Source organism: Tachypleus tridentatus, chromosome 2, assembly GCF_004210375.1.
Source record: "Tachypleus tridentatus isolate NWPU-2018 chromosome 2, ASM421037v1, whole genome shotgun sequence".
Lineage (NCBI taxonomy): Eukaryota > Metazoa > Arthropoda > Merostomata > Xiphosura > Limulidae > Tachypleus > Tachypleus tridentatus.
Genome location: NC_134826.1, coordinates 121,162,145 through 121,188,512, shown reverse-complemented (window position 1 = coordinate 121,188,512; position 26,368 = coordinate 121,162,145). Strand labels below are relative to the sequence as shown.

Sequence of the window (26,368 nt, the reverse complement as noted above, 5' to 3'; positions counted from 1 at the left end):
CCTTCTGAACTTCAGTAATATTTGTGGAAGTGTTGAGAGTGGTTGTTTATCCTTGTTACTTAGTCTATAAGATGACGGCAGATAGCATGAAAATACCAGATAACATTGAAAAAATAATTGTAGATACTGGAAATTTAATAGCATGTAAAGAATTAAGACGGAAGGCTTCTCAGACACCGAGAGATGAGGTTAGGGAAAAAAACCGTAAATTACAAATTATGAATATATAAATTCAAAAAAGGTTAAAACTTTAATTTATGAAAATAAATAATACAATAGCAAACATTAACTTAGTGATAAGACTATATTAGTGATTATAACTTATAAAGTAACTGACTTATTAAGCAACTGAACTGTATGTTTATAAATATTTGTGAAACAATTATTAATTTTACAAAACTAGTTAAATCATACATTTATTAGGATTATTACCACTTCTAACATTACCATAGTATTAGTTGCAGTAACTTATTTTTCTGGTATCAGTTCTACCCTAGTGGTTAGTATTACAAATTAATACCGATAGTGTTATTATTACCCGTAGAGATGGATAAGAAATCTGCAAGTCATTGTCAGTTTTGTTTTTTGTTTAGTGCAACAGTTCACTTCTACTACATCAGGAGCTTTTCGTAACCATGCAAATATATCAGTTTAAGTTACAGACTTTTGTTTTGTTTGATTTTATCACTCTTATTTTTCAAAGAAAACGTCATACATTTGAAAACCTGAATATGCCACATATACTATAACACTTGTTATAACTATTTAAGTCTAAATTTTTAAAATGAAGATGGCACAGTGAAAAATTTATTTTAAAAACGCCATTTTAATATTTCACGCATAAATAATAAAGCTGAGTACCATATTTTCATGTTTTTAGAAATATAACATTTATATATATATATAGTAATATATCTGTGTGTGTGTGAATAATCCCCCCTTACTAATCAGTACCTTTTCTGAAAGCATTTCCTACAAAACCACATGAAAACTATGTGCAAGTAAATATGACTGAAATTTGAGTATAAAATGTATTTTTAAAATATATTCATCAAAATTTAATTTTAGGTATTAAATTATACTGATCACTAGTGATATTACTGTATGAAAATTACCTTATGTCCATACAGAATAACTTTTAACCCAAAAAAAGAAGGAAAAGAAGCATTGTTTTAAAATTGTAATGACAGCTGGTTAATTTAAAATTTTGTTTTATTCATGTTTGTATGAAACAATGTCTGTTTTACATTAAAATTGGTTTTATAATGTATATTTAAAAGGTTTACAAATTTTACTTTTGTGAAAGTGATTGTATTAAAAGGTAGCATTCGTATGCTTGTTATTCTGTCAGTTGTGGATTTTCTTTGAAAATTGTACATACAATGTAATATACTACAAAATAAAGATATAAGGCTAATGAAACCAAAATGCAATAGATGTTTCTTGTTCATTTTTAACTATCAAGATGTACACTGTATATCATACCTTTCATAGTTGAATTAAGTTTCTAAATAAAGTAAGGATATTTTTAATACTAGACTTCAGCATACTTAAGTTTTAAGTTTGTCAAATGGTATTAATAAAAGCAACTTTTGCATGGTACATATTCTGGTTAAAAGGTTATCAACATAGTTAATAAATGTTTAGTTTTACATTTTGTGTGAATAACCACTAGAAAATCCACTTTAATACCATACCTACAAACACATTTTGGTTTCTTTCTGCAGTAATTACCATAATTTTCTCAATTTACTCATAGGATTGTACTGTGGACCATATTTTTAAGTATAATTGCTAATGTATAAAGCTGTTATATTTGCATGCTGTGCAAGTAATTTAACTATGTCTCTGACTGGACTTTGTAACTGCCACAAAACGTTTTTCCCCCATTAGGTTATATACTTTCCCAAAGCTTATGCTTTTTTGTAGTGAGGCATTGATTGGGAAGGAGGACATTGTGACACTGATACAATCATTTATGAGCAGTGATGCATCACTGGAAGTAATTACAAAGGATCACAACTTATGATAATAATGTAACAATACTGTGTTTAAGTAAAAAAAAACACAACAAAACTTAAACTCAGGCATAAAATTAAATCCATGTTATAAACAGTAATAAAAAGTAGGCACTACAGCCAACCTGTATATAGTATTTGACAGGTATGTAACATTCAGAAATGAATTTAGCAAATGAATGTCAAAACAATCATGATTAGATTTCACAGTATAAAATATTACAAAGTTTTAGGTGTATTTTATGTTTAATTGCCACATTCTTTCTTTAATTTTAGAATAATAGCTGTCATTGGTGCAGGCATATTTTGTTGAATTGCATGTTAAAGACCAGTGTACAAGTCAGTGTGAAATATGGTAATTTAAATGCCTGATATAAATCCTTCTCACATGCTATTTTATGTAACAGTTATTGGGCTAGGCTTTTGTCATTTCCAAGGTGATATTTGGTGCATTTACTCTGTTCAATTATCTACTACCTCCTTAATCCAAATTATAGATGATTCCTTTTCCTGTATCCAGGACTGGATTCACCCTAATGGTAAATGTGATGAGCTGTGAATCCAAGAGTTAATGGTTAATATCTCATTGTCAGAAGAAAATGTTTGATCTGCATTCTAGGATATTGGATGCATTATTAGAATAATTGTCAAACAAATCCCACTGTTTAATCATGGTAGTCTAAGAGTAAGTGAATGTTAATATAAATATTGTAGGCATTCCACACTCTACACAATTTAAAATTAAAAAACAATTTAAAATGGGATATAAAAATGTATCATTTAAAAACAATGTTAGTAGTGGTAAAACATTGTTTTAAATGGTGGATTCTTTCTATCTAATTTTAACAATGGATGTTGTTGACTAGATGCTTTTTCTAGTCTATAAGCTCAAAATTTATTGATGGTTAGTGCAATTCTTAATTAGCTAAAAGAATCATTCTTTTATATTTTGTACTATTGTTATCTCTAATTTACTTCTCATGTCTCTTCTTAAACTTCCAAGCTGTAGGATCATATCATGCCTAAAGACAATTTCATAGGGCTACCAATCTGTTATATTGAGTTACACTGCCTTAACTGGGAGTCATATAAGTTTTTCCTACATTAAACTTATTTCTTGTAGTCTTATAGCCTTCAAAGTTTTTGTGAAAATGTTCTGTGGATTTTAAACATTATATAATCGTAAAACCCTCAATTAAGGCTTCGTTAGGCCTTTCTATAAAAAACATCAGTAAGATTTAATGTAAAAGTTATTTTTTCAGACTTTCCAGAATTTTCAATTTTTCTTTTTAATCTTGTTCTCAGATGGCCAAGAAGTTACTGATGCTCAGAACATTGCCAATACTCTTGATAAAAGCTTTTGTCAGGTATCTAGTGCTTCTGCTTCATCCTCTACCTTCTTAGCCATCAAGACTTGGGCAGAGCAATTTCCTCTTCTTTTTGGGATGATCGTTTCTATGACTATAATCATCCCTTTACACTGGTGGTACTCAAGCTGGCTCTTCATCAGTCTGGTTACACATCGATGGACCTGATGATATACACTGTGAGATGCTGCACCATCTCTTTCCTGCTTCTCTTGCTATTCTTCTGGTTGTTTTTAACCAGATCAGGCAGGAGAATGTTTTCCTTATACATGGTGCCAGGCTTTCTCTAAGCCTGAGAAGGATCCCAAGATTCTTCCAAACTACCAACCAATGCTTTGATGACCTGTCTCTGTAAGACCTTAGAGAAGATGGTTATTGCTCATCTTGTTTAGTTCTTCAAATCAAAAATTTTCCTCTTGCCCACCCAGTGTGGTTTTGATGACAGCGCTTCACCGTGGACCACCTGATTCAACTTGGAACATTGATTAGAGATGCCTTTCTCAAGTGACAACATCTCATATCAGTATACTTTGACCCTGAAAAGGCTTTTGATACAATGTGGAGGTATGGTACTTTGCAGAACCTTTGCTTATATGGGTTCTATGCTCATTTGCCCATTTTTATTAAACAGGTTTTAATTGGTAGGCAATTCAAAGTTTGTGTGGGTTCAATACTTTCCTGTTCTTTCCGACAGGAACTTGGAGTCCCTCAGGGCTGTGTTTTGAGTGTCACACTTTTCAGTATAAAGATTAATGCCATCATTGGACTACTCCCTCGTAGTGTTGCAAATAGACTCTTCGTTGGCAACTTTCACATTTCATGTCAGTTGTCAAACATGAGATTTATTGAGCAACAGCTATGGACTGCCCTCAGTCATTTACTGAAGTTGACTATAGCAAACAGTTTTAAGTTTTCTCTCTCTAAAACCATTTGTATGCAGTTTTTCTGTCAATGGGGTATTCACTCCAATCCTGAATTCCATGTTGCTAGATGTTGTTCCTTCTTAGGTCTTATCTTTGACCATAATCTGATCTTTATACCACACATCAAACAACTTTTAGTCAAATGTACAAGAGTGCTGAACATCCACCATGTCCTCTCTTCCACCTCTTGGGGAGCAGATCGATGTTTTATGCTAAAGATATATTGTGCTCTCGTTTAATCAAAACTGGACTATGGGTCTTTAGTCTATAGCTCTGCCAGGACCTTGGCCTTGAAGATACTGGACCACATTCATCATCAGGGGCTTTGGCTCTGCACTTCCCCAGTCCAGAGTTTGTACACAATCTCATGAACCACCACTATTTGCAACTGTCTTAACTATATGGCTCAAAACTTTAATCCTTACCTCAGCATCCCATCTGGTGTTGTGTTTTCCTTCCTCAGTGGGCCATGCTTTTTCAGAACAAACGATCTGCAATTGTTCCTTTTGACCTTCATATCCAGGCACAGTTGGATCAATTGGATCTGTCCTTGAATGACATTGCTGTATCCTCTAGTCACCCCATTCCACCATGGCTTATTACAGTCTCCATTTGCAACCTTGCATTGAGTCATCTTAGAAAAGCAGATACTCTCAATTGGAAGTACCATCATTTACTTGCTGAACATCTTGCGAACAATTCTTCCATTCCAATTTACATGGTTAGTTTGAAACCAGGTGAATCTATGGGCTATGACATGGTTTGTTATGGTTCAGTGGTTGTGCATAGAATTCCTGCTACAGTTTCTGTGTTTAATGCCATTTCTCTTGCCCTGGATCACAAAGAAGCTAAGCAGTATACAAATTGCACTATTTATACAGACTAGCTTAGTTCTCTACTAGCCCTGAAATTGCTTCATGTTAGTTCTTGCCAATATTCAAAACTGATTGGCTCTTTTCTCTTTAACATCTACTTCTATCCAGTTCTTCTGCATACCAGGCCATGTTGGAATTCACAGGAACAAGCTTGCTGACACTGCAGCTAAGTCTGTCTGCTCTGGCACTATAAGTGCTGTGCCTGTTCCATATTGAAGACTGTATTCAAGACTCAGCTCTGTGCCAATTGGCAATCGAATTGGAGTGAGTAACTTGGAAACAAGCTTTTCCAGATAAAACCCTCTATTGGACTTTGGCCGTTTTGTTTCTGTAAGGATTGGAAAGAGGAAGCTGTTCTAACTAGGCTATGCATTGGTCACAGGTTTTTAACTCATCACTTTCTTTCATTTGGGACTGATGCACCAATGTGTCACACATTGTTGAGTCATAACAACAGCACTATTTTAGACATTTTGTCTCAAGGTTTACACCGGATGCTGGACAGCATCATTGGCTATGGTGACACTGTTCACCTAACAAATGTTTTTTAATTTTTCAATGGCCATTGGCCTTTTTAATACTATTAAAGTTTTAATTCAAAATTACACTTTCTTTAACAATTTTGCTTTACTTTTAATTTTTTTAACAGTTGTTTTGTGCAGATAGTCTAGCTGCTTTACACCATAAAACACCAACCAACCAACCTTTGTTCAAGAATATTTCATATAAAGATCTCCAATCATGTTTTGTTTTACAAGTGGCACAATTAGCAATACACTTTTCTATGTGATTGTTTCCATTATTCCTAGACTAAGCCTTTATTTTATTGTAATTTGCTTTTATTGAGAATGATTATGTAGTTGGTAATAAGTATGCTATAAATTGGTTTTAGAATGTAATATTTGTTTATCAGTATGTAAATAACAAGGAATTTGAACCTATTATTAAACTAAACTGCAGTATGCTGTGAATGTTTTATTTCCTAAGATGTCTTTATGTAACACTTTGGTTTTCTTGGTCTTCCCCAGCTAATTGAAAGTGTAAGCAACATTCTTAAGAAACAAATGGAAGTATTGTCACCAGAAATAGTTCAGGTAAGCTTTAAAAAGTAATCCAAACAGAAGTGTTGTCACCAGAAGTATTTTAGGTAAGACTTAGAAAGTACTCCAAGAAGAAGTTTTTCTAACATATTATGCAGGTGAGACAAGCCATGTTCTCTAATATTAGTGAACACCTCAGTCAGATCCTTTGAATTTTCTACTGCACAAAAAGTTCAGGTTAAAAACACATACATTGTAATAACTTGTATGTTTTTCTATGTCCTCTACAATAAATCAGTTTTCACTGTAGTAAGATAAAGTAGACAATATTTCAGAGATCTTCATCTGGCCTGGCATGGCCAGGTGGTTAAGGCACCTGACTCATAATCTGAGGTTCGTGGGTTCAAATCCCTGTCACACCAAATGTGCTCACCTTTTCAGATGTGGGGGCATTATAATGTGACAGTCAGTCCCACTATTTCTTAGTAAAAGAGTAGCTCAAGAGTTTGCAGTGGGTGGTGAAAACTAGCTGTCTTCTATTTAGTTTTGCACTGGTAAATTAGAGACAGCTAGCCCTTGTTTAGCTTCGCATGAAATTCAAAAACAGATCTTCATCTAGAATTTTATATCTTTGTTCAAGAATATTTCATACAAAGATCTCCATGTTTTTCAATAAAGTGAGTATATTAGAACAAGAAACAATTTTTCTTTCTTTTTCTTCATTAACTTCTTGTTTATCACAGTCTACTCACTTGTTATTCTTACTATTTCTATTCCCAGGGGCCATATTCACATACTTTAAATAGGATTTTTTTTTTTTACACAGAATCCAGTTACTTTTCATATTTAAGCAATGTTCTCCTTAGGGTTCCAGACTCTCAATACATTTGATTTTGAAAGGTCCCATAGGTAAAATTTAATAAACTAAAAACACAAAAAATATATATTCAGTGTGAGTGATAAACTATATTTACATTATTATTACATTTTTACCTTCTGCAAGTGGAAAAGAGCATAATTACATTCAATGAAAAACTATTTACAATTTACATTGCATGTTGTTTTCCTTTATAAGTCAAAGTAATTTCCATAAGTTTAAAAGTACTTTTCATCATCTGAGATTTTTCAAATATTATTTGGATAACAAAAACTTTATATTTCATCTGTTATTTTTGTTACCCTAGCTCTATATGGTTGAATTGGCAAACATCATGTTCATCATAAAAAAAAAAAAATGGAAATAATTATAAATATTCTCCATTTCCTTTCTGGAATGACTGCAAACTGTAAAAGAAAACCACATTTATTTATACTAAGTAGCTTTAAATATGTAACATTATACATCTATTTATACTTGTATTTTATTGTCATTTGAACTAACTACAAATCATGGCATATAAATTGCAAATATTGTGGCTAATGTACAACTAACATTATGGAGTCAAATTACATCATGTAATGTCTACTCATGAGCATATTTTATAAAAGATTATTTATTTTACTTCATTTAACCTAAACATTTTTCAATTTTTATGTTTTAATTACTTTATAGTAATAAAGAAAGAATACATGTGAAAAACAAGAAATTAAACTTGTTTGGGCTTTTTTGCTCTTGAGTGTCAAGGAAACTTAACCCTACTTTGTTTTATGCTACTGTGTTAAATAATGCACCAACAAAACAAAATGATAGCATGTAGAAAGGAACCAGTGTTCCACAAATATCAAAATTTTTCTGGCTTTCTAACTATGCCACAAAAGCTGTTAAAAATTTAGCTATGCTTGTCTGTGTTTGAACTGAAAGGAAATTAGACAATTCTCTGTACAAACAATAATGTAATATAATATGTAATTTGATAGAGAAAACTTTGGCTTTCTATTGGCTATAAACAATATAGTATTAAATGTCAGAACATATTTGCAAGTGATGTTTAGTGTCTCAACATAAGTTGTTATGAGGAACTAGCCAAACCAATTTAAATTTCGATGCATGAAACCCATGCTAAATGAAAGTGACATTTAGTGCTGCATATAGCATGGTTGTCTTTTCTGATACCTATATTAATATTCAGTAGACCTGCATGGTGATTAACATACACATCCTGCTACTCTCATGCAACCAGCAAAATAAGTGCCAAATGTAGTAATCTATGTTATTCCACCTAACTGTTATTTCTCATTTGGCAGTGGTCATATTCAGACATTTAGTTTGCACATTCATCAGGTGTTTTTAAATATATTTTTTTCTTTATTTCTGTCAACAAGTTTACTTTATTATACAGTAGTGATATTTGTAACTTCTTCTGAAGTAGAATTATTTTATATTTTTACCCAGTTACAGAACTTAACACATCCTTATAAATTATTTTGAATATGAATCCTGAATTCTGAATTACCACTTTGGAGGTTTTAACTTCTGTCAGCACTCTTATACAGGCTTTAGGTGATGGTCTTCTTCTAGGGAATTATCAGCCTTACTTTTCAATGAGATTGATTGTCTGATGAGTTGAATTTTTCTGGGCCTCAACTACTGTTTGGAAGCACACATATTTTGAAATATAGTCTGCCAACTGTGGAAAGATAAGGCATTATACTGTTATGTGTTTTGAGTATTTTTACTGTTAATATTATTACCTATATTTAGTTATATCGGTCAATACTTGTAGTTTTGTTCAAGTTTATAATTAGAGCTTAGTTTTATCCTTTGTCATGTAATATTAGATTAGGCTTAACATGGGTCTTTGTTATTTTAGGATTACCTATAATTCATCTCACAGGTATATCATATATTAGGTAAACCTTATTGTTTTCCCTTCAAATCATTGCATCTTATGGTAGTCTCAATACACACTTATTTGATTTTACATTTTAAACATCTATTTAATTTTTGTTATTATCTTTTATACTTTATATTAAATTTGTACAGGGTGGCCTGTAATTCCCTACTCATCTGTATGTTATTATGTTATATTCAGTAATACTAATGATGAGTTGAAGACAGCTGTTACTGCAGAATTTAGAACAATAACCCCTGCTATATTGAGGAAAATGTCTCACAGAACATGGCGTCGCATAATATTATGCAGCAAGAATGAGGGACAGCACACAGATACATTAGATACATAAGATATATGGATGGGTAGGGACTTACAGGCCACCCTGTACATATTATTGTTAGGTTAAGGTTTTTAAATTAGAGCTTATTAATATACTTTGTTTTGCATATTTCAACTAGGCTTAACAACTGTCTGCTGTTTTCGGTTTACTTGTAGTTCATCTTACAGGTAAATCAGGTTAAATATCTTATTTTTGTCAACACATAGCATCTTATACATAAACTTATTTCATTCAGACTTACTTAAATTTACATTATATTAACTATTTCATTTTTGTAATTCTTAATAGTTTGTACTTACAATTAACTTAGATTGTGAGAAGTTCTAGGGGCCAGTGTCTGCTGTATCTTTTCCTGATATTGCTTGCCTATGTACTAAAACTGCTGAACTTGTTCAGGACAACCTACATTTTGTCAGTTTCCTCTAACTGATAATTGCTTGCCTTCCCAGGCCTATACTGCAGAACCTGCTAGTCCTATCTCAGCATTTTTAGACACATTTCTCAGGACTCTTTTCCCCTCCTTCTCAGCCATCATGCATCATGGAGAATATTTGTCTCTTTTGGGAGAAGATACCTGCATGCCTCACCCTCCAAAGGCTTTCGTTCAGTTTGCTTTAGCTTACCATTATTACACCTGTATCTAGTGGATTTTCATAAGATACCTATTCCTCCCTCCCTCCCTCCTTGTTGGGGCATTTGCTGTCTTCAGTTCTTTCCCTCTACACATGGCTTCTTTGCTTTTGGATCTTCTGTGGTAAGACACTGTTTGTTCACCATTCACTTCTAAAAGGGACTTATGGTCAGTTTTTTTTCTTCACTAGTCCATTGTTTACAGTTATTCCTGTGCATTTAACATTACACTGCTCTTTTGTTTCATTCTCCATTCTTGTCATCTTTATTTATGTTCCATGTCCATCATGTATGCTTTGAATTGATTGAAGCTTTTGTTCAATCAGTCCTGCTTCTATCATTCTTGGTTCTTCCCCATTTTTAATATCTAGGCTTTGTTCACAATCAGGTGGACAGTTTCTACAGACCTGATAGTACCCACAGTACACATCCTTTTTCTTTCTTTCATTGGTAAGCTATTTTAGTTTTGTTTTTCACCACATGATTCAGTACCAGTTGCATATTTTGCCTTTTAGGTCAATCTATCTTTTTTCAGGTGACCAATGTTTTATTCAACTTCCACATTTTGGGGGGATTTTACTAATACCACTACTTGGACTTCTGGCATTAGTTAACTCCTTCTGAATGCGGGCATTCATAATATACATATCTGCTTCTTTTACAAGTAGCTTGGGCAGTTGAATTTTATTTCACCTGGAAAAGTTTTCCCTGTTGTATACTGAACACTTTTATTTGGGAAGTGTTTTCAGGACCATCCATTCTTCCTCTCAGATTTAGTTGACGAGCTTTCTGTTATCCATGCCATTTATAATTCACTTTCATAAAGCCAAATTCCCCATTTGGGTGTGACACATTCGTGATCTTTTTCTTATTCCAGCAGTCTTCTTCCCAAGATGATTTTGATCATTCATATCACTCCAGGCTAGGACTTTCTAATTGACTCTTCTTGGCCAGCACAAATCTGGTTTGCTTAGCTGTTTTGTATCAATATGTTATTTTTGTTCTGGATCAATTTTGCTTAGGGGACTCATGTGGAATATTCTTTTAATAATTTCCTTTCTTACCATCTTCCACCTTTATTCTCAGTCAGATCCAGTTGACTTTTTCTATCCTGTAAATGCTCTGCATTGCTTCATGGCTTTGAAGATTTCTTCCTATTGATTCCACCCATTGTTTCATTGCTTTGCATCACTTCTCTGTTTGTGATTTTTTTTCCCCTTCCTCCATTATCCTTTGTGTTCAGCTTGTGATTCAATTCACCTTTTATTCCTTGTTTCCTTCTTTCCATAATCAATTCATAGAATCTTCTCTCCATTCAGGCACTTCAGCTTTTACCTGCAAGTAACCCTGTTGTCCATTGCAGGTACTTCATCTGTTGAGCACTAGGACTACACCTTAGAAGTTCATCTCCCATTATCTGCTTTAGGTCACTGTTCATTCCTAATCAGGTACCATCCTCTACCTGTTGCCATCTTTCACTCTTGTTATATATGTTATTTCTCAGGGTCCTGTCTCATGTATTTGACCAGAATCACTCTCTGTGGTGAGCTGTGTGTGTCCAAGTATACTTCAATAATCACTTAGAATTGTACTAAACTCTGCACTGTAAGTAGTGTTGATTACACTTTCATAATTTCCATGGCTACCAAATGCACATTGGTCATTATAATCACATAAACTATAGATGGGATGTTGCACAAGATCACTCATACGTTATGATATCTTTGCTTCTTAAATATGCCTGTTCTGGATTGTACTAATCTATGGGCTTCATGAATAAAGCAAAATGGTATTGCTACCCATTCTTGCCATTTCTTAGATTGAATAAATCTACTTTGGTCTACTTTTCAACTTTATGGTCAACCATTGCACTGTCTCTGGTGTGACCATCCTTCCAGATTCTCCACCACATCCCCACCTACCCATTTTTTCCAGAGGACTAAGAGAGCCTATTACAACTTTCCAGTTCCAAGCTTCTGAGATGGTGGACCCTGGAAGTATTCTCTTAAATGAGATATGTACAATAAAGACTACATTCAGTTGAGAGTAAGGTGGCAGTGTTCTGCTGGTATAGATGACAGGATGTCCCCCAGTTTTGTAAATAGAGGGCAGCACAGAATGAAAAAAGCTATGTATTTGAGCAGAAGTAAGTACCTGTCAGAAATATATTGTCAGTATAGGAAAATTATAACTCCCACAATAATTTTATTTTGCAAAATAAGTTTAAGTACAAATAAACTAGGTAATATATGTGTGTGTGGGTGTACCTGCAGTTTTCAGGCTTGTAAAAATACTGTTATTAATTATCAAACTATATATATAGAACAGACTCATTAAACTTATACCATTGTTGTGAGTATCTAAGTTGAGTTGGGAAATTCAAGGAGAGACTTATTTAAGTTGTATATAAATGGATTGTGGGAGAGAGGTAAACATTAATATACTATATGATAAGACATATGCAACTTCTTTTCATGTCAGTATATAAAGGAAAGTCAAAATAAGGTTTTTGTAATGTAGCTGACTTATCAGATTTGTTATGTTCAACTTGTAAAGCTTTACTGTTAGAACTAGTCTCACAATAATGTAGTAATTTTTTTTTCTTAGCAAAATATTTTATGAGGTATGGTTTATCCAAATATCACAAGTGTATTTTTACTTTGAAAGTTACCTGCAGCATTGTACATATATGGGCTGATACATTGTCATGATACTTATTTTTCATGTTTTATATTTGAAAAGAATAAAAGAATCCTGGAATGCCCTGATGATAGTCAGCTTACAAGGATTGATAAAGAAGACAGGTGTAACCTCAAGATAACTGGTTTGTAGTTTCATTTTATTGAATTTAAAACCTTTTTATGATATTGTTGTGCTTCAAAAATATATCTTTGTTTCTTTTTTGGCTTAAAAGTGTAAATTGTTTACCAGATTTTTCAGGTATACATATTTGTGGAACACTTTCACAAAACTGGTCTTATTATGTAAATTGGTTAACATGGTCAAGTTATTTGTTCTAGTTGTATATTAAGACATACAATTATAGACATACTTTTGATCTTTTATTTGTATTTTTTATGACATCATTATGTTGCAATTTAGAAGTTTTTGGAAGTTTTGTTCTCATTACTTTCATGTGGGATAACCAGTGATGTGGTTAGTACTTACTTGCTGGGAGGTTGGGCATTACTGTTTTCTTCTATACTAGCATAAAATACCTGCACTCTATTATTGCCAATTACTTCTGTAGATATACTAAGATAATACCTGAGAAAAAACCCCATTAGACACTCACCTATGATACTTTGAGTACACATGCAGTATTTGCTCCCACTAGCTTGTGAATGGAGTTGTTACGAACAGATTTTTAAATACGACAACCCTCAGATCACAAGGGGGGACCAGAAACACAAATTTCAACATACATTTTTTTTATACATTCATGTCCATACACTCTTTTAAAATTCTATGTTCATCAGCTTGAAGTTTTTTAAAATGATTTGAGAATAAAATACAAAATGAATTAATACAGATCACATTTTATCAGCCATTCTGAAGACAAACTTGATCAAACTGATACAAGTGCAGCAAACATTATGATGTTCTGCTTGTATGATTTAAAAATTTGTTAATAAAATCATTCCCTGCAGGTTAAAAAGTGCAATATTTAAGTATAAAATGGTCTTGATATAGGAAACAAAGGGATATCTGAAAGACAAATGAATAGTGAAATTCTCTGATTGGGTCTTTTGTAATATTATCACATTATTATGACTTATTAATACAGGATAACAAACAACAGTATCATAGATAATGTTATTACTGTTTTTGTCAGAGTAGTATTTTGTATTTTGATTTTATTCTGTGTTATTGAATCTCCATATATCTTTGTTGATGTTTACATTAACCCTTGATATCAGGCTCATGTAATCTGCAGAAATTGAGTTGCACATTTTATGCATAGTACAACAGTACATATAACAGTTAGGGATGACAGTGGACTTATTGGTCCATCTCAGCTGTCCCATCCTCTAAGCCAAACTAAAAAAAAAAATATTAAAAAGAACAAGTCCTTATCACATGTCTATGTGTGTATGTATATCAAGCAGTCTTTTAAACTCACTCAAATTTACTGCCTTCACAACATTCAACAGGAATCCATTCCATGGGCCAGTCATCCTATCTGAAAAAATAAAATTGGCTTATCTCAAAATGGCTTCTACTTTGCCTAAATTCATATTTGTGTCCCATAGTTCTATAATTCTTACCATTAAGTACAAAAAACAATAGTGTATCAACATGTATAGATTGTAAAAGGAATTTATAAATGAAATTATAACTTCTTTAAACTTGTATTCAGTATTTCTATAGATACAACCTAACATCTTATTTGTCCTACCACGAGCAACAACACTACTTGAATGGCTTAAGAGACTGATCAATCATTACACCAAGATCCTACTCTTTCATGACAGTGTTAAGGTTATTCCCATCCAAATTATACTTGTATTTCAAAGTATGGTAACTTGCAAGCAGTTTCTTACATTTATTATAATTAAAACCTATCTTTCATTTATTTACTCAATTCACTAAATGATCTAAATCCTTTTGTAAAACATCAACATTCTCTTTACAACCAGCAACACCCAAGACCTTAATATCATCAGTAAACTAATTTATTGACCATTTCTTCATTTATGTCATTGATATAAATAAGAGCAATGGGCCTAAGACTTAGCCCTGAGGTACATCACTTGCAACAATTCAATGTCTTTACAAAGGTAAAGAGCTCGATACTGAACACAGTACCACAAATGTGGCTTAACTAGTGACCTGTACAATGCAATTATAACCTCTTTAGTCTTGTATTCAATATTTCTGTATCATTGTTTTTCTATAATTTGATTAAACTCCACAGCTTTCTTTCATTAAGCCACTCTTCTATCAAACTAATTAACTTATCCCCCACACCTACAAAGAAGTTTCTTAACAAATCTCTTATGTTATACTTTGTCAGATGCTTTCTGAAAATCCAGAAATATGCAGTAATATTTTCAGAGCATGTCAAAAGATTTGTAAGGCAAGATTTTCACTCAGTAAAGCCATGTAGACTGTCTGATAAAATTGTAAACTTTGTTAAATGACTTTGCAATGTATGTTTTATCAGACTTTCCAAAACTTTTCCCACAACTGATATAAGACATAGGCCTATAATTACTGGGACAACTTCTGTTACCTCCTTTCAGAAATTAGTGAGATTTTGTTAAAGATCATAAATATATCTTGTACACAAAGAATGATATTACTGTAATTAGGTGTTTTTATTAAAAATGCTATTTATTAATTGTAGTTACTTGTACTCAAACTCTTAACAAGATTATTTTAAGTATAAAAATACTTTTTTCTAGAGTTTTCATATTTCATTTGCACAATCTATGGAACCTACTAAAATATTAATTTTTTAAGGTAAGTATTTATATTTTTTCTTTATCATATCACTATAGCTGTTATCATAAATGTACAATGCAAAGAAGTACTTAAAATGAGGAAACAAAAGAAATGACATACCTTTTATTTTTTTGTAGACTATCTTTAAAGATTTACTTTGTTAAATTCATAATTTCAGGTGTTTTTTTTTTTCCTTTTCATGTACAGTGATTTTAATGTTCTGTTTTCCCCTTTTGTCCTTTACCAATTATTATTCATCTTCACACAAAACAACAATGACCTTGAGAGCTATTAAAGCATCTAACAGACATGCACAACCCTTTAACAGAATTCTTCTGTATCATGATATCAGAAGCCTTGAGAACTGATGTAAAGTACAATTTATATTTTAAAAATGTTTAAGCCTTTCCTTTATGCATTTCAAAATATAATTCATAAATGATTAAGTAAAATATAGTTAATGCTAAAGATGTTGCAAGACTGCCAGCTGGCAGTCAACTTGGAGTTAGCCACATGAAAATGAGCTTTTCCAAATAAAACCCTTTATTGGACTTTGGCTGTCTTGCTATCTTAAGGATTGGAAAGAGGAAGTTGTTTTAACTAGACTACATATTGGTCAGTTTTTTAACTTATCCTTTTCTTTTATCTGGGACTGATCCACCAATATGTTGCCTATGTAACACTCAGATCACAATAAGCCACATTTTACTATCTTGCCATTATTATGACTCTCAATGATGGCACAGTTTTGAACATGTTCTGTCCCTGGGTTTATCCATAACGTTAAATAATGTTATTGATGATGGTGACACTGTCTACCTCGGAAATGTTTTTAATTTTTTTTTAAAGGCCATTAATCTTTTTAATGTGATTCCCTTTTAAGAATCAAAGTGTATCTAGTTCAATTTGAAATTAGAAAATGGCTGTAACACCAAATAACTTGAAATCAGGACTGGAAAGGCCAACTTCAGGTGACTAACGCTGCTGTTTGAACTACCTGTTAGTCATCCTAGTGAGTTATTATTATAATTTTGCTGCAAGTTTTTAAAACTTTTTTTACTTCACTTTCTGAAAATGACCATAATGTCAAATAACTGGAAAGGGAAACTTCAGGTGACCGACAATGGTTTTTGTACTTACCTGTTAGTCTTCCTGGCAAGTTATGATAATTACAGTTATGCTACAGAAAGTCCTTTATAACTTGTATTACAATAGTTTTTCTCTTACTGCTGTAGACTACATGTGAAAATTGGTTTTAATGCTATTTGTTTTTTTTCTAAACTTTGTTTTGTTTTACCTTAATTTCCTTTTATGAATTTTACTTTAATTTTAATTTTTACTGGATGTTTGGTGCAGGTAGCCTAGTTGCTCTTTGCCATAAAACATCAAACCAACCAACCTCTGAGGAACACATTAGGCATATAATGCTTTACGAGTTTAAAAAAGGAAATAGTGCAGCAGAAACTACACGAAACATTCAAGGTGTTTATGGTGTGGAGTTTCTCAATGAAAGAAAATGTCAAAGGTTGTTTCAGAAGTTCAGATCAGGTGACCAGAACTTAAGTGATGTGCCAAGTTCAGGTAGTTCTGTTGAGTTTAATGATGACTTGCTGCTGGCTGCACTTGATGAAATGGTGCTGTAACAGTTGAACTAGCACAGAAGCTTAATTCAACCCATCAGTTCACCATCATCTGCAACAGCTTGGAAAGGTGTCAAAACTTGGAAAATGGGTCCCCCATGATTTGACAGAAGACAACCTTAGAGCAAGAGTGGATATTTGCACTTCTACACTCTCGTGAACATAACTTACCTTTTTTATACAGGTTAATGACTGAAAATGAAATATGGATATATTATAAAAATGTTAAGCACTGCAAACAATGGCTCAGTGCAGGTAAACTAGCCAAAGCACAGCCCAAAATGGACTTTCACCCTAGGAAAGTCTTGTTAAGCATTTGGTGTGAAATTGTTGATGTGATCCACTTTGAGTTGCTGTCACTCAATGTAACAATTACATCAGACTTCTATTGTAAACAGCTAGAGCACTTGAATTTTGCACTGAAAAAAAAGAGGCCTACTTTGATCAATCATAAATGTGTTGTGTTGTGCCAAAATAATGCATGGCCCCATACAGTAATTATCGTGTCTGCAAAGATTGAAGAGCTAGACTGGGGAAAACTTCCACATCCTCCTTATTCTCCAGACCTTGTTCATCTGATTATCATCTATTCTAAAGTTTGCAGAACTATCGTGATAAAAAAGAGCTTGAAACACATGAAGATATCAAATCTACCCTATTTACATTATTTTCCTCCAAACTCCAAGAATTTTATAGAAGTGACATTCAGAAACTTATGAATCGTTGGCAGGAAGTAATTAATAATAATGGAACAAACATTATTGATTAAGTAAGATTAAAAGCATTTGAAATCCTTTCTCTTTTTCTGAACATAAAATTGGATATTATTAAGGGATGACAGTACATATATAATTTAAATTGTACTTTATTTTAATAGATGAAATGACATTAATAATTTTATTACTTTGAAAACTGTATAAAATGTCTCTTTTGATAATTATTGACTTCAATAAAACATTTTGTATTAAAAAATTTCAAATGCATTACAGTGAAGATTTTTGTGTACGAATTTGACTCTGACCTGATAATGGAGGCCCTAAAAAAAGGTATTTTTTGTTTTTTATGAATTTCTGGTAAAATAATTTTGACGTATAGAAATTGTTTTTTGAGTGATTAAGATATTTTAAACTGTGTTCTGGCTTTAGGCTTGACAGTGCACGTTGTAATATGCTAAGCATATTTTGCAAAGATTCATGTAAATCCTAGAAGGTAAAAGTTCATTTTGTTTAACATGCTATTCAGTAACATCTTCTGTATAAAAAAAATTAAAAATGCTGCTTTTTCTGGATGTAACTTGCAACTAAAATAGAAGCAACTTCCTAATGTTATATTTCTATATTGTACACAATAGGAAGTTAAGTCATGATGTAACACCAAGATATTTGTCTCATCATGATGTTGTTTTGTTCGTGACCAATTTATATTTTTAATTCATCAAGTTATTTTGATATGTAGCTTTTAAGTATTCTGCCAATTAACAAATGTGTAAATTGATGCATATAGTTAATATGCCTGGAATTGCACATAGTATTGATAAGAACTGATGCATATTGAATTGGGTTGCTCAAAAATAGTGTACAAGATATAAATAGACACTTTACTCTAAATTGGATATTAAGTATACAAAATATTTAATATAGCTTACAATGTTAATTATAAATAATTTTGGAGTAACATTACATTATCTGTATCTCTAATTACAAATAATCAAATACATTTTAATATATTAGGTATGCAAAATAATAAATATAGCTTGTTTTCACTAAGTAATTGTGGAATAACTATGTTATTTGTGTTTTCAATTAAATATAGCTTGTTTTTACTATAAGTAATTGTGAAGTAATGATGTTATCTGTTTTCAATGTTAGATAATTAATGCTAGAGAAATGGCATATCTTTATTGAGTTTTAACCAGAATTAAAGTAATGCAATTGTTATTGTATTTTATGAGATGACAAAATGTAGTGATGAGTTATATTTTAACTAATATTGGAGTAATGCTAAATTATCTTTTTAGTTATGAATAATCTGGGGGTTACACTAGTGGATTCTTTAATCCTGGCTTTTCCTACATTACCTGCACCACAGAAGCTCACACTTCTTCACATGCAGCCCGTATGGAAAACCCTGGAGGACTTGGTGCGAAAAGAGAGAGTTGTTACTATTGGTGTTAGCGACTTGGACTCGGATCAACTTTGCGATTTGTATGAGTGGGCAAAGGTTTGGTGTCAGTATTATGATCATAAGATGTTATGTATAGTAACTTGTTTACATTATCTCAAGCTTGTTAAAAGAAACCCATTTCTAAAAATTGATGCTATGTTTTTATTTTATTACTATTTTTCATGTTTAGGTGTTAATGTATTTAACATAATTTTTAATTGTGTTTCATTTTTCTAAGTTTCCTTTATCTGTGTTTTAGTTGGTTGATTTTAAATTCTAAGAAAATATATATAGCATTTTATTTGATTTTGGAAAGATCTTTTTCATATATGTAATCTTTTTTAATCTGTATTTTGTACGTTTACCATTACAAATGGTTAATACAGGGGAAATAAAATATATAAATCAGTAATGCTAACAAGTTATATAAACAAATAACTTTTTGTAGCAATGTTATGTATATTGTACATGGGAAATAATACACTATGGTATTTGTAATGTTTTGTAATTTTTCCTTTTGAGTAGATAAAGCCAAGTGTTAACCAGGTGAACCTAGAGTCTTGCTGTGTTATGCCTCCAGAAATGACTAGCTTTGCCAGAGAAAATGATATTCAACTACTTACTCATAATGATCCTAAAGGTAAGAATTATATTTGTGCCTCCACCTTTTGGGAGGTGATCTGTACTAAATGTAAAACATTAAAACTATTTAGTGAAAGCATCATGTGGTGTTTTTATAGAAAGCAAACAAATCTTGATTGATTTGGGACAAAATTTGTAAAATAAGTTAATCAATTACACACTTCATTTTCATCTGTTAAACAGTTGTTACAAAAACTTAAAACTGCTTATAGTATATTACCTGTCGCACATTATTGTTCATTAAAAGTATATATATCAGTAACATAAATAACTCTTTTCATCTGAACTGCTCTCAGGTTGCATAATTAGCTTTACGTAGATAATGTAAAGTTTGTTTATTCATTATAAGTATTGCTACGTTCAGATAAAGAAGACATTCAAACATTGTCCAAGTAGACTAGATAAGTTACACTGTTTTTAAGTCCTATTCTAAGCTGGTTTATTAGAATTTTTCAGTTTGTAATTCTTTTATTTTTGGTGTAGAATGCATCTCAAAGTTTTTGATTAATTATCACACACAATATATTTTACTAACAGATTTGTTCAACAGTGAAACAAATGGTATTTTGAATGAGAAACCATATATTTATTAGGTTTTTAATATTTTTTTCTTAAAGTTATTTCCATCTAGAATAATATATAATTTTTAGTTGATTCCAGAAAATAGAAGAAATCTGATGTGACATTTTTTATCACCTCTAATAGTTCTTCTTCCTCATGAGCATGTCCACCAAGTAATAGGGTATGTTGTGGCTGGAGATGATAGGCAGAAATGGAAGCCATGTTGGATTGTTCGCTACTCAGTGATGGTGAAATGTCGAGGAATTATTCAGAATAAAGGATATATTTTCTCTGCTCAGAAAGTGCTATCGAGTGTGGTAGAGAATGACATTGGAGACATTAAACATTAAAAAAGTCTTTCAATTGACACACATAAATGTATATAAAAACTATTAAGCACATAGCTACAGATTGTTAAGCTTTAGCATAATCCACTGTGTGTGTGTGGATAGGTACACATAGTACTTAATATCATTAGTCTCTGTATTTTTCACATTATAAATTTTTCTGAAAACTAGAAACAAATGTATTATCAAAGTAGCTATTTAAGTCAGGATCTTCAATTTCACCTGCTGTGAATGAAATATTTCTCTCATCAATCTGCAGCAATCTTTTTCTTACTGACTTGTTGGAAACTTGTTTTCTTAGTGACTTGCTGTTTTCCAAAATCATGTGTTTATACTGTTGTGATAGTTGACCACACACATACCCTCAGAAATTAATTGCTGAAATAATATAAGGAGATAAAAACTAAAATTTCTTAGAAGTACAAGGTTGTGTTTATTCCATTATTTTTGATGTCTATAACAATCCAATATGCAGTATAACAACTAAGCAGTTATTGATAGCTGTTACTTAACTAGTATGTGATATGGAAAATGTGAAACTAATATCTTAACATTATAGTTGTTCTGATATTTTTTGTTTTCTACATAAATAGCCATCTAGATGTAAGTTTGAGGATGATGTATATTGTACAACAAGAGGGAATCATCAGTAGCTGCAGTACTTAAAGTTCTTTTAAGCAGGATTACAGTAAATTAATCTGACATTTTTTTCCCCTTTTTATTAGCTATATTTTTTTACACCAGCAACATCAAGCATGACGCTGTCATATACCTAATTAGTTTTTATAACTCGTCAGATCTCTACCAGCCTACTCTAAAATTGAAAATTTTTTGGCAGGATTAGAATTAATCTGATACCTTCAGCTTGGTCAGATAAAAAGAGTTTGACACAGTGAGTCCAAGACTGTAATTAGATCTCGTATTGATCAAGAGATGAGAGAACTATGAGCTAAACGTTTGTACTTGATAAAAAATATATAACTCTTGGAATCATTCTGTAAGCTGCTATGTTGCAGTTAAAAATTAATCAAGTTCCATTTCTTATAAAAAAAAAACTACTACTAGGGAGAAAACAAAGCCAGAAAGCTGGATTTTATTTCCATAGAGTGGAGAGATAAGAATTTCCCAGCAACTGCCAGATTCCCAAATTTTTAATATCAACAAGGCTGGTCATGAGATTCAAAATAATATGGGGAGAAAGGAGGAATATTTTACCATTCCATTAACATACTAAATATCAAGCTTTTGTAAACAAATTCCACAATATTTAGCTGTTTTGTACATAATTGATGCAATTTTTGACCATTTAGAACTTAGTTGATATGTTTTTTGAGCATGGATTTTTTTTCACAAGAGAAATTAATATCAAATTTGCAATTTAATTTGAAAAATTGTGAAGGTTATTAAACATCATGTAATAGGTGAGTGCTAGAGAAATTGATTGTTTGGTTTGAAAACTAACTAAGGTTATATTCATTGGAGACAGAAGTATAAATTTGTTGCTGGGAGAAAGCCAAAAATGAAGTCAAAATTGGGAGAACTGAAAAGTTTGAATTATCAGGAAAATCTTTATGCAAGACATACAGTAAACTTATAAACTATATTTTAAAAGGTTGCTCTACAATCTTAGTATATAGAACTATTAAAAAAACACTGTCAAATTGTCAAATGATTGACAAAATTGTGATAATTTATTGTAGAGCTTTAAGGCATTGTAACTGTAAATGTGTATAAAGTAGGTGATCATACAGCAAGCATCTAACCTGAATTTCTTTTCTGGAGCATCTTTCCTATCATGCTGGATACCTGACCATTGGACTGAAATATTTCAAACATTTTTATTTGCCTTTCAAAATCTTATCTATGAGAAATGTGTTAATCATGCCAAGTGGCATTAATATATTGTCTGACTTAATACTTCTAATGAAACTTGCACTGTAAAAGAAATAATATCTTTTTTTGAAACTTAACATTTGTGCATATGAATGCTCCACCGGTTTGCGATGTAAATGTTTTCAGGTAACTACATTAAACTGAGAAAATTATAAATGATTAGTTAATTGCAGTATCAACATTAAACCATCAGCATTTGAATAATGCCGGGAAGTTTGAAATTCTAATGGCTTGTTTATATGCAAAAACAGCTCGTTTGGGTTGAGAAAATATTTTACATAGAAGAGCGAACGTTTTTTTTGTTTTTTTTTCTGAACCTGACGATGACCGAAGAAGGTCGAAACGTTGTTCGCTCTTCTATGTAAAATATTTTCTCAACCCAAACGAGCCATTTTTGCATATAAATTTCTCAACAAGTGGGTTTCTCGACATCACTGACTAATGGCTTGTTGTTAAAATAATGAAGTAATATATTTTCCTTGATTGCCCTTTAATTTAATAATCTATCAGTTTGTCAAACACTTATAGGTTACATATTCAAATTGAGTGTTGAAATATCAATGTTTTTCACCACCCGACTTATCTTCTAGTGGAACAGAAGTAAGTCTTCAGAACTGCAATCCATCAGTTGGGTTTGATTCCCCTAAGAGGAGAGAGTAGATGCCATAACAAGTCAAACACTACCTAATTAAAATATTTATAATATTGGTTTGCTTTTCAGGATACTTTGTATTTAAAGTAAAATATTTGAACTTTCCTTCAAATACTAACATGTTCTTCCTCTTTTGTTTTCTCTCTCTCTTAACTCAGAGCAGAGACATAAAATAAAAATGTATTTGATTATTAAATATTCATGTCAACATTTTCACTTCCAGTGTATCATATTAAACTAGGTTTTTCCTCATCCTGTATGCCAAGTGGCTATAATCATTTTTATGTATATGATATTGGTATTATTTCAAGATAGTTTTCTTGTAATCACTTTTATGTACTAAACTGAAGTTGACATCACAAAGTGTCATTATAATTAATGTAGGAAATGTGGTTTTCATTACAAAGTTTAACCTCTTTTCAAGATCTCTTTGTTAAGACTTTTAAGTCCTAAGAATGGATAAGGTTAACACAGAAGAATATAACTCGATGCTTGTGGTAGGTTATGAGTAGTGATTGTGTACATTAGCATAATACTGGAATATATAATCTTTAGATCTTGGAAATATCAAGTAAAATAATTAGTAATCATAAGATTTTAAAAAAAACTAATATGCTGACAGAAAGGAATTACTTCAAAATTGTGTGTAGGTTAACTGTATTATATAAAATCAGTTTTGGAACCATGTCATAAAATTCCCTGTTTCATATCTGGTTTTGTTCTATCTGCTAACTATGCATTTTAACAGTAGTCTTATAGCATTGGTTCCATTGGAAGGTTGTAATGTCTAAACTACACACCCTTTTCTGCTGGCTTTACATTAGCCTGCTAATAAAGGATATCCATGGCTTGGAAATTCTAAATTCCTGATCTGAACACATTATAATCTGAATACTTTGTGGTCATTTTCTGGTGGCATCACATTATCTACAGTGTCAAAGTGTAGCTTTGATGAATGTCATTTTGTCATAACTAGAGTAGTTGTGCAATAGATATGCTTAGTGAAAAATACTTTAGTATGATGTACTCAACTGTATGCATTCGTTTGTATACATGCACACACACATATACCTTGCATGTTTGTCAAAACTTCAGTTGTACTTTAATATTATAAATTATTTTTCAAAACAGTTGGTCCATAGTAATGAAGTTCAAATATCCTGGCAAAACTATATTTAGCATGTATGTAAGTGTAAATGTGTATTATTTTTTTACTTTTAGAACTTCATTGAAAATTGAGTATGAAACAGTTCATAAGAACCATTTCACTCTATCACTGAAAGAGGAAACGTTTTCTAAATAGAAAATGTTCCTTATATTTAAATGAGAATTTTGTAGATGGTAAGCCTAGCACTAGTTGTTGCTCGTGTGTGCACACAACCTTTGAGAGTTCATTAAGAAATGTTACTGAACTTATCGTTGGAATTTTATATTTGAAGTATATTTGTGTTAGAACTACAGTATCAACCCTTCTCTTGTAAAATATATAACATACTATTGTAGTCTATTGTATTTTATAGTTCATTTTCAAATATAAATATGGATGTGGTGGTGCTTTATTTTTAGATCTGAATAGTACCTTGGAGAACATCTTAATGGTTTTAAAAATTCAAAGATTATTGTATTATGAGTTAAGAAGTGGTCCACTATTGGAAACCAAAAACGTTGTCTGATTTTAATATTTTCAACATAATTTATCAGTTTTGTAATCTGTTACTTATTGAAAGTGGTATCATTCAGTAAGCAGCATTAGAGGAGCTGATACTAGGAAAATCTTTTAAATTTTGGGATGAAAATTTAGTAACTCTCAATGGACTGTTTCAATTAATTAATAAAATAAAGTGTAGAGAGAGTTTTGGTACTTTCTTTTTTTTCAGAATAATTCAAATCCTTACTGTTAGGTGCACCAAACTGTGCTGCGTATGACATTCCTTTTTTTTTCTGTTTCCAAAGGGTTGAAAAATAAATTGTGCAACATAGGTTATGAATTTTAAGGACTTTTAATTGTTTGAAGATTAATTTTTGGTAATAATGTACTTTGCTTAACGAAGTGATATATTTTGTAAGTAGAGTACAATGATCCAGAAAAAACTTTTCTGCAATTAATAAGTAGTAAATATTACTACAAATTAAGTCACTACTACAGTAAAACTTGTTTCAGTTATTTTTCTGGAGCACAGTAGAAGTTTCACTTCTCTGTGTGAAGCTCCCATTGAGCAACTAAAATTTACTGAAAGTATTTAGTCAACACTTTAACACTGAACCAGCAAATTTTACTGTTTTACAAAACATTAACTGTCAAATTACCAATCTGTTTTTATTTTATTCATCACCTTTGTGAAATAACATAGTGAATGATTTTATGCTAGTGCTTACAACAGCACTCGGGGTAAAGAACAGGTCGAAGTCAATTATTTTTTGTGAAATACATTTATGATGGTTTATTTTGTATGAGAGACCATGTAACCCACAAGGAAGTTGTTGTATAGTTTTAAACAAATGTTTAAAAAGACACTTGGTACATAATAGATCCAATGAGTAATTCTACTGTTTAGTTAATCAATTACTATATTACTATTAATTTATATTTACTTTCCTTCTACGTGGATGTTAACTTTACAACTTGCAGAAATGGGAAATACTGTTTAAAATAGGTAAACCAGATTTTAAAAACTTCTGTATATTTCATTTCACTTGAAACAGGTTAAACTAAAACTATATTGTTATGAGTAAAATTGCAAGTGGGATTACAGTAGTTTCATTAAATTATTGAGTAATTCAAGTTATAAATTTTATATGACAAGGTTATTGAAACAACTGTGTACCTAAGAATAGCTGGTCTAAAGATATGTGATTTTTAACTCTTAATAAATAAATATGATGTCTAACACAGAATTATAGTGTAAAATATAAAAAAACGCCTATTTGTGTGGTTTTGAAATTACAACTTTGTAACAAAATTTACAGAAAGGTACCATAATGTAAGGGTTAAAGTTAATTAAAAACATACCCATAAATACTAAAATACTGGATGTTTTGCTGGTTTTCACAATTT

The 26,368-nt window shown here is 31.5% G+C and overlaps 1 protein-coding gene across 2 annotated transcripts; it reads left to right on the top strand.

The window, feature by feature from the left end:
• Gclm (Glutamate-cysteine ligase modifier subunit) lies at positions 1 to 26,338 on the top strand. 2 transcript variants are annotated; one of them, XM_076490610.1, is made up of 7 exons: positions 6 to 188; positions 6,212 to 6,277; positions 12,710 to 12,791; positions 18,045 to 18,101; positions 19,073 to 19,275; positions 19,744 to 19,858; positions 20,566 to 26,338. In XM_076490610.1, the coding sequence occupies exons 1-7, from the start codon at positions 72 to 74 to the stop codon at positions 20,769 to 20,771; spliced, it is 846 nt and encodes a 281-aa protein (XP_076346725.1). In that variant the 5' UTR covers positions 6 to 71; the 3' UTR covers positions 20,772 to 26,338. The 2 variants fall into 2 exon arrangements, with proteins under 2 accessions (XP_076346726.1, XP_076346725.1); XM_076490611.1 differs by lacking the exon at positions 6,212 to 6,277 and having other exon boundaries at positions 1 to 188.
• Positions 26,339 to 26,368: the final 30 nt, after the last annotated feature.

Bases quoted from the DNA above. Each gene is read 5' to 3' on its own strand.
- Gclm (XM_076490610.1), top strand. From the start codon at position 72: ATGACGGCAGATAGCATGAAAATACCAGATAACATTGAAAAAATAATT. The intron at 6,278-12,709 runs GTAAGCTTTAAA...ATATTTGAAAAG, and splicing joins TGTCACCAGAAATAGTTCAG to AATAAAAGAATCCTGGAATG. The intron at 18,102-19,072 runs GTATTTTTTGTT...TTATCTTTTTAG, and splicing joins AATGGAGGCCCTAAAAAAAG to TTATGAATAATCTGGGGGTT.